The sequence below is a fragment of the Pterocles gutturalis genome, unplaced genomic scaffold (assembly GCF_000699245.1).
Source record: "Pterocles gutturalis isolate BGI_N339 unplaced genomic scaffold, ASM69924v1 scaffold17724, whole genome shotgun sequence".
NCBI classification, from domain to species: Eukaryota; Metazoa; Chordata; class Aves; order Pterocliformes; family Pteroclidae; genus Pterocles; species Pterocles gutturalis.
In genome coordinates, this window is record NW_010131009.1 from 1 (window position 1) to 8,423 (window position 8,423).

The window sequence follows — 8,423 nt, forward strand, 5'->3', positions numbered from 1 at the left end:
CCTTCAGCCGGGCTCAGGGGCGCAGACTGGGGATTCCTTCCGCTCGCCCCTGTCCAAGGCAAAGGGCACTTGTCACACAGCTCCCCTGGGCCTGGGCTGAATCCCCCTGACAGGTCCGGTGCTGCTCTGCCAGCTCCCGGCCCCCCCCCCGGGGTCCCTGGGCTGCCCAGCCCAACCATACCCGTGCCGCTGCGGCTCGGGCTGGGCCCTTAGCGGAGATGTTCTGCTGTCCCCTGTGGGGAGCGGAAACCCAGCAGCAAGGCCTGCCTCCAGTCTGTCAGAGCTGGCCTGCCAGCCCCTGCCTACCCCCACCCAGTCAGGATTACTAAAATGGATAAAGGTTTCCTTTATTTCTGCTCAGAGCTCAATGAAGCCACATAGGAAGAGACTGGAGTGAAATGCTGGTGATGACGAGTGTTCAGGTGTTGTAAGGAACAGAGAGCAGAGGTACCTGATTTTGAAAGTGGTTGGGAAGCGTCGCTGCGCTAGAGGAAGGATCGCTGTTGGAACTTGACAGCATTTCCAGAAGCTGCATTCACTGGCACAGAGCTGGGAGTCCTGGGAGGGGTTAGAGGTGGATAAGCAAACAAGACCTTTTGTTTTGTTTTGTTTTATGCCAACACTGGAGCTTTCTGATAGACCTTGCCAGTTGTAAATCGCAGCTGAAATTAACATCCTTGAGACAGGCTTGATGACAAGTTGTACTCCCTTGGTTAGGGCTACTGTGCTTTTCAGAAATATTACCCATCACTTCAGAAGCTCTGTTGCTGGAGAATTTAAAATAAATGGTGTCTGACCTTCCTATTCTGGAAGATACTTCAGCCAGAGAAAAATCTGTTCTCCAGAATTTGCAGCTGAACAAATCTAATGGTGCTTCTTCTAGCAGCAGATGAAAATCATCACTTAAAGCTGTGAAGTAACAGAATTTCTCCATGTGCATGTTGCAGTTCTTGCCCCTTTGAGCAGCAGTGTCATCATCCGCAGTACTGATTCCTGGAAACTTCAGCTGTTAAATATAGAGGTTATGAGATTTGGGCAGGCGTGAATAGATCATTGATGGCTCTCGCTCTTCTGCATAGTAAGCCTTAAGTGTCCAAAAAGAAAAGGAGATGACTGGTGTTCTGTGTGTGCTTAGCAAGGACGTAGCCTTCTCTTCTGCAGTTGGTAGGAGACCATCCTCATGCTTTTCTAGCAGCTAGGCGAGACTTCTATTTTAGAATTTTTCCTGTACTTCTTGTAACAAGAAGCCATCTTGTTTTCTTTCTTTAATGAAAGATGGGAACTTTCCTACATCCTGATTATTAATTTTTTTTTATTTTCTGATCTACTGTTCAAAATACAGCTCCATTTTCTCCATTTTGGGTAATTCTTACTGTGCTTAGGAGTTGTATCGTCCTCTGCCACCATAAATTACCGCATGAAAAAGGAATGACGTCAATAAGAACAGCAGTGAGTTCATGTGTTCACCCTCCCAGAAGGTCCAGAGAAGCTGTGGATGCCCCGTTCCTGGAGGGGTTCAAGGCCAGGCTGGATGAGGCTTTGAGCAACCTGGTCTGGTGGGAGGGTCCCATGGCAGCGGGGTTGGAAGCATTCTGTGTGAACCACTGGTGGGGTAGTTGTGTGCCCGGTGCTGTGCTACTGGCAGAGTGTTGGTAAAGGAGGAGCTGCTGGCTGCTGATCGTTCTCTTCAGTAGTTGAAAGACTGGTTGGAGGTGGGTGACATGGCATGGTAGAAAAGCAAAGCAACCTGCATCAGAAGGAGCCTGACTATGGAAATGCTTTCCTTTTTCTTTCTGCTCAGTACAAGTTTAATTCCTTTGCATTCTGTGGCTTTGTCTCTACTCCATTGGATAATAATGAACTATAATGACTGTAAAGTGACAAAGGGAGAAAAAAGTCAAAATCCTTAGTCTGGCATGTGTTGATGTTTCTAGTCTATTAGAGTCTGTGACCAGCTGCCTTTTTCCAGTGAGGATGAGGTGCTGATAGAGACTGCAGACCTGCTGCAGGAAACTCTCCATGTGAATAGCACTGAAAGGGAATAATGCTGCTGTGGAGACTCATGGATTACGCTACGAAACCGTCCTGAAGTCCTGCCATGCAGTTTTCTTTGAGAGAGAGGTGTTAGCAGGGCTGCTCTGAATGTGGCACAGTGTATTCTAGTGACTGCTGCAGTGGTGCTGATGTGAAACCCTGCGCTCACTCAGCTTCACTGAAGTCTTTGGCAAAGCGTTGGATGACTGAAGGGAAGAAGGAGCAGAGCTTAAGTGCAGATCCCTTTTGCCATGAAGTCTTTCCATTACTTATTTCGAAGATGGGATTGTAAGACTTTTGCTGAGGAAAATGCTGTGCTACTGTCCAGATTGTCAGACTGAAATATCCTGTCTTGCTGGTGTTTTTTTTTTTTTATATGTGAATTTAAAAGCTTAGAATTTTAATTTTGGGATACCTACTAGTGGTGCGATAGCTGTTGCAGGTTGCTGTTTGAAGGCTGATGTGGGCCCCAGCAAATACTACAGGTATTCTAAAGCACATGAAACGTGTATCGGCAGTTGAAAATACTGTTTCCCATCTCAGTAGTACAATGCTGTACTAAATACAGCAATTGGACAGACTAAGCATTTACAGCAAGCACACCAAAGATGTAGTTTTTTGATAGGGGTATGACATTATGTTAATAGCATGCAGTCCTACTTGCGGTGTCCTTAATCTCTTCAGAAATTTAAGGCTCTAAGGGTGAACCTGTAGAGAGGGATGATAGCAACTGCTGGGGAGAAGAGCGCAGCAAGTATCAAAAGGCTTGTTGATGCGAGACTGGTGACAGAATTGCCATTGTGTTGAAGTAAGTATAACGTTAGTCCCTCGGTCTTTGAGGGAGAGGGATAGGAAACTGCCCAGCTGGAATCAACTTTAAAAAACATTGAGCCGTGGGCAAAACCCCCTACAATAAGAACAGGAGTGTAACTGGGCTACCTTATCTTGAGCACAGAGAACTGAAAATCCATGATTTTTCACATACCTTGTATCCTTCCTTTTTCTGAAGTGACTTAACACCTGCAGTTCACACTGAGGAAGGGAATTGCTGCCAAATGCCAGAGGAGATTTGGAATTTTGTCATAGCTTAGCTTCGGTGTTCTTCTAAACTTGAAAAAAGCAGTAAAGGAACATTAAAACAGGAAAACTTCATTACCAGAATGTAACATTTGCAGGTCTTTTACTGGAGCAAAAGCAGTATCAGCAATATAATTAGATATATTTTTTAGGTAGCTGGTAGTATTTTAAATAAATTTGCTGATTGCGCTGACAGAGGGGAGCATCTTTATCTGCAACGTGTAAAAAATGTTGTAGGCATTAATGAGTAAAGGTAGGTTGTAATACATTACAACAAAAATAATTATACTAATCAGCTCAACTGTATGTTTATAATAGCTCCTTATAGCCACAATGGCCACGTCATCCGAAGAAGTATTATTGATTGTAAAGAAGGTACGTCAGAAGAAGCAGGATGGAGCTCTCTACCTTATGGCTGAAAGGATAGCATGGGCACCTGAAGGCAAAGACCGATTCACAGTCAGCCACATGTATGCAGACATAAAATGTAAGTGAACGCTTCTCCTATTCCAGCTTCGGTAAGCAGTATTTCGAAAAACATTTAAATACAACCAAAGCTTATTTGCCATAAAACACCAGTAGGTACATTAGGAAGGTTGCAAGGGTCTGGAGCTTTGACTGGATTATTCTGTGTAGCAGCAGAGATCAGGACCACGGTGAAGTATCACTGGTTTAGTAAGGATGTTTCTGCAGAACTTCTGTAGTTCTCACATATTTAAGTTATACTGCATTTACCACTAACTTTTTATAAGCTTCTGCAATAAATTGAACAGGAAAATAGTCTATGCCATATGCCTGCCGAGCGAAGGGTGAGAGCAGGGCTGAGGAAGAGCATGGGATTTTCAGGGTCTAACACAGAAACTATTCTGGCATGTCATCTGTTAAGCTATGCATCGAAAGCTCCAGAAGCACTAGCTGCTGTAGTTTGGCCTAACTGGTCACATTCCAAGTAAGTGTTTGCTGTTGCAATAGCAGAGTACTTGCAAGTCAAAACGGAGCAGTAGAAGTCCATAGCATGCTGCCTTTCTGGCTCCAATTAGAGCTCATACCCAGTGTGCTGTAATGCCAAAGAAGGAATAAAAGGTTGTATGCGTCAGTTGGTAAAGGTTTAGTGATTATCGCTGTTCGAAGTCGCATACAAGTACCGCAGCATGATCAAAAGTGTGTGTGATGAATCAGAACGAATATGCTGTTTTCTTAAATAAAGTGTGATAAGGAGTTTAAAAGCTCTGTTCACCTATAATAATCAACTTTGTGAAGGGTTTTAGCTGTTTACTTACACTTAAGCAGCTTATATTTTAAATATTTCTTTGTATAGGCATTGAAGTCTTTCCAACTTAGGCGAAAGATGCTCTTTTTTGTCATCTAAAATAAAAAAAAAAAGAGGGGAGAGTCTTTGTAAATTTGCAATAGAGATGATGATTTAGTGGTGACATCTGGTTCATGTCTCCCACTTGAACTGGAGAAAGGGGTAAGAAAGTTAGGTTAGTGCCCTTTGCAGTGCTGCACTGAAGTCAGCACAGCACAGCAGTCCATAAAGGCAGTTGTTGTAGCCTCTGCTCCCTCTGGTTACGGGAAAGGAAGTAGGAGTTAGGTTTTTCTTATGAGTCATGAGGGTGTAATAGCACCTTGGAGGCATTGGTGATCGACTTTGGGAGTACTAATGGCTAAATGTACTTACACACCATTTGAAACCAGCATACCTCTGCTGTCGACAGACGTGCTGGTACTCCACCCTGCATCTGCTTTCTTACCACTTTCTTCTGTGGGAGCTGGTCCAGCTGGAAAAACAGAAGGGGGGTTACTTTTCAGTGGATCAGTTCCTTGGTTTGGCTTGCTGCACAAACACTAACAGTGGTACAAGAAAGGCAGCAGGAGGAAGGGGGGAGGGGGAATGAGGTTGTCACCTTGGAGCAGCAGCTTGGATGGGTACCAGGTTAAAGTGTCCGGGTGATGACAATCTAATTTTCAGTGGAGGACGTGGGAAATGCAAAGATGAATCAGGGCTCCTGTGCGGTAGCTGAAGGATAGCGAGCAATAGGCTACTAGTGTCTGTGTCGTGTGTTTGAGAAAGAACAAGGTGCAGGGTTCAAACTAATTTAAGAGGAAGACTGTCTGTTCCACTTTCATGGCTGGAATTCACGCACAGGATAATGGCATTTAATTGGATGATAACCACTTAGAAGCAAATACTCTAGGGAAAAGAGTTTCTTGTATAAGCTTACTGTCTGTTGCTAACTAATACTCTCTGTGTAATCTAGGCCAGAAAATCAGTCCAGAAGGTAAAGCTAAAATTCAGCTTCAGCTAGTATTGCATGCAGGGGACACAACCAACTTTCACTTCTCCAATGAAAGCACAGCAGTGAAGGAGCGAGATGCGGTAAAGGATCTTCTTCAGCAACTGTTGCCCAAGTTCAAAAAAAAAGCTAATAAAGAACTTGAGGAGAAGAACAGGTAAAGGGAAAGGAACCTTAAAGGGGTTTTTTTTGTTTTTTTTAAATTGTTACCCAACTATGGTATATTTCTGCAAACAGTAGTTGTTATTGCAACATTATTAGTGATACAGCACTTGTTTCCCTAGTAAAAATCTTTCCCTTTTCAATTTAGAGGCAGTTCCTTGAGACTTAGGTAACTAACATGTTGAGACTATGCTTGTGTTCTCAGTGGCACGTTCCTGAGGCGTGAAGGCAGCCAGCCCGGCTGCCACCCAGTCTTTGTTAGCCATGGCTATGAGGTGAAAGCACCCAACTGGCAGTCTGTCTCTTTAGTCTCTTAAGCATATATGTATCAGTTAGAAAAGTTGCTTGAAAGAAGTTTTTCTTTTCCAGAAAAAGAAAACCTTGCTTGATCTTTGATTTTTTCTTTTCCCTCCCTGTATAATCCCTTCCCCCCAAATCTTTTTTCCTGGTGTTTTATATACTCAACTGAATTGCGTTATGAATTGCAGACACATTTCATGCATCTGACTTGAGATGCAGTAGTTTGTTATTTGACATACAGGATGTTTATTCTAAAAGAATGTTTGGAGAAGGCATTCAGGACCTAAGTCCTTTTCCCAAAAGGGCTTTTAAGATACACTTCCATTCCTTTACAATGTTCTTGTGGCCAAAAGCCAAATGTCCTTTAAATGAGTTGTTGAGGCCATAGAGCACCCTTCTCTGTGCCTCCCCAGACAAGTTCCGCTTCATTCTAGCATCTGCTGTGAATCCTGTACCATCTAGCTTCTCTTTCCAAAGACTGTTCTAGCTTTGGACTTACATAAGGTAAAGCTAGATTTTTCAAAACATGAGAGCACTGCCTTATTGGGTAGATGAGATCTTTACGAGGAGATTTCCCAGCAGATGGGCAAGAACCCTTGTGCTGGAGCTCCAACACGTCCAGGATTAACTGGTTCCAGTACTGCAGCGACCACTAGGGTCTACATGCAGGCTGCCTTGGCACTGTCACCATACTAGTTTCTTTGTGCTATGTGCCTTATTTCCAGCAGTATTAATACTGAGTACGTGGGCAGTCTTAGCTCTAAATCTTTGTATCCTTAAATGGAATTTTACAGTATTATGCCATGTGGCCCTAACAGCTTTTCTAGTCACAGAAAAGGCAGAATCTCTGCACATACTTGCTCCTAGTCTGTTCTTTTGATGATTAGAAGTCCAAGTCCAGTGACAGGGCTTAATTTGCTCAGTTTGCAACAAATGAGGCAAAAAAAATTCAACCTGTTCTGGAAGGGTGCTACATCTAGAGTCCCTGTGGCACTTGCCCGATTTATTGATATGTGGGGGTCAGGTATGTACCAGAATTCCCAGCTTTAATGAAATAATGAGAATAGCAGACTGCTTCTTGCTGCACTAATTTGTCAGAATTGCCACTAATCCCTGTTTGTACAAACAAGAAAAACCTTAGTGGTTAAAACATAATGATGTACTGCCACAAAGTTTTCACTTCCACCTCATGTGTGTTTTGAGGTATCTTATCCCACACGTATTTTCTAATCTGTACTCTTGCACTAGAATAGAGACCTGTAATTACTGAATTTTAAGATCTTCAACAGGAATTCTGTCATGCTGCAATCTCCCCCCACCCCAGACCTTTATGGAATTTCAAGTAAATTCATTGCACTTTTGCAGTTCAGGAGACTCCAGTCCTGGATGTGCAAAGACAAGAGCACCACAGGATATTTTAGGATAAGTTGTTAGTCCCACATCTAATTTTTTCTTAGGCATTACTGTTTTCCACCATTTAATGCTATTCCTTAAACATTTTTTTAGTCCTTTAAGTCTTCTGAGACAAGTATAGCTACGGAGGTTGGTTGTTTACACAGTCTTATTAAGAAGTGCACAGCATTTTGGAATAAAAGTTGGTTTCTGTTCCTTTTGTGAACTCATGTTAGTTATGGAAATTGTAGTGATTTATTCTGCAGTGTTTCAATTCTATTCAATACATTCTTTTACCAGAATGCTGCAAGAAGATCCTGTTTTGTTTCAGCTCTATAAAGACCTTGTTGTGAGCCAAGTAATCAGTGCTGAAGAATTCTGGGCCAACCGTTTAAGCCTGAATGCAGGGGATAATTCTGCAGCACCTAGTAAGCAGGATGTGGGCATCTCTGCAGCATTTCTGGTATGTTGAACCTCTAACTTAAAGGATTTTGCAGCAAACAAATTGGGGAAAGTGAGAGTTCTGCTCATATACTTTGTTCCCATATACTTTAATGTTGTTCTTTCCTGGTTCCTCAACATCTCTCTGCATGTTAGTTAGACTATTGCAAGTGTAAAGGAGAAAAAAAATAGTAAAGGTTTTATACAAATCTGCAACCTCATAATTTTGTCAATTTAAGATGCTCAATTTGAACTTTAAATCGACAATAGGCAGATGTCCTTTATACCACTGCTCTGCCTTCCATAAAACAGGAATAATGGTGAATTTACAGTTGCTAGATTACAGTAAATTAATAAGCTAAAGAGAGTATCTGTTACAGCATTGACATGCATAAATGGAGCTGCAAAGACTTTACACACAAAAGGTTTTATTCCCTCCCCATTTTTTTTAAACCGGTTCATACTTTCAGCTACTTGAAGAACAACTTGTGTATCTGAAAGCTTTTATTATCCCTCTCTTTCTCTTTCAGTTATATTACCCATTTGTAGAAACCATGCTTCAGTAATCTCAATGCAGTCTAAAATTAATCTAGGTACAATCTTCAGATTCCTCCCACAGAGGCACATTTCTACTTCTGCAACAAAATTCAGACAGATTATGACTCTTTAGCTGGAATCCCATTTGCACCTTTATAATGACATCAAGGGTTCGGGAGGGAA

The 8,423-nt window shown here is 42.4% G+C and overlaps 1 protein-coding gene across 1 annotated transcript in view; it reads left to right on the top strand.

Moving 5' to 3' along the window:
* Positions 1-3,434: 3,434 nt before the first annotated feature.
* The window catches only part of GTF2H1 (general transcription factor IIH, polypeptide 1, 62kDa), a gene marked incomplete at its 3' end in the record, with an annotated part of 15,314 nt that continues 10,325 nt past the window's right edge, over positions 3,435-8,423 (top strand). The window contains exons 1-3 of the mRNA XM_010080447.1: positions 3,435-3,598; positions 5,373-5,565; positions 7,563-7,725. Coding sequence (XP_010078749.1) covers positions 3,445-3,598; positions 5,373-5,565; positions 7,563-7,725 — 510 coding nt within the window. The remainder of the gene's footprint in view (positions 3,599-5,372; positions 5,566-7,562; positions 7,726-8,423) is intronic.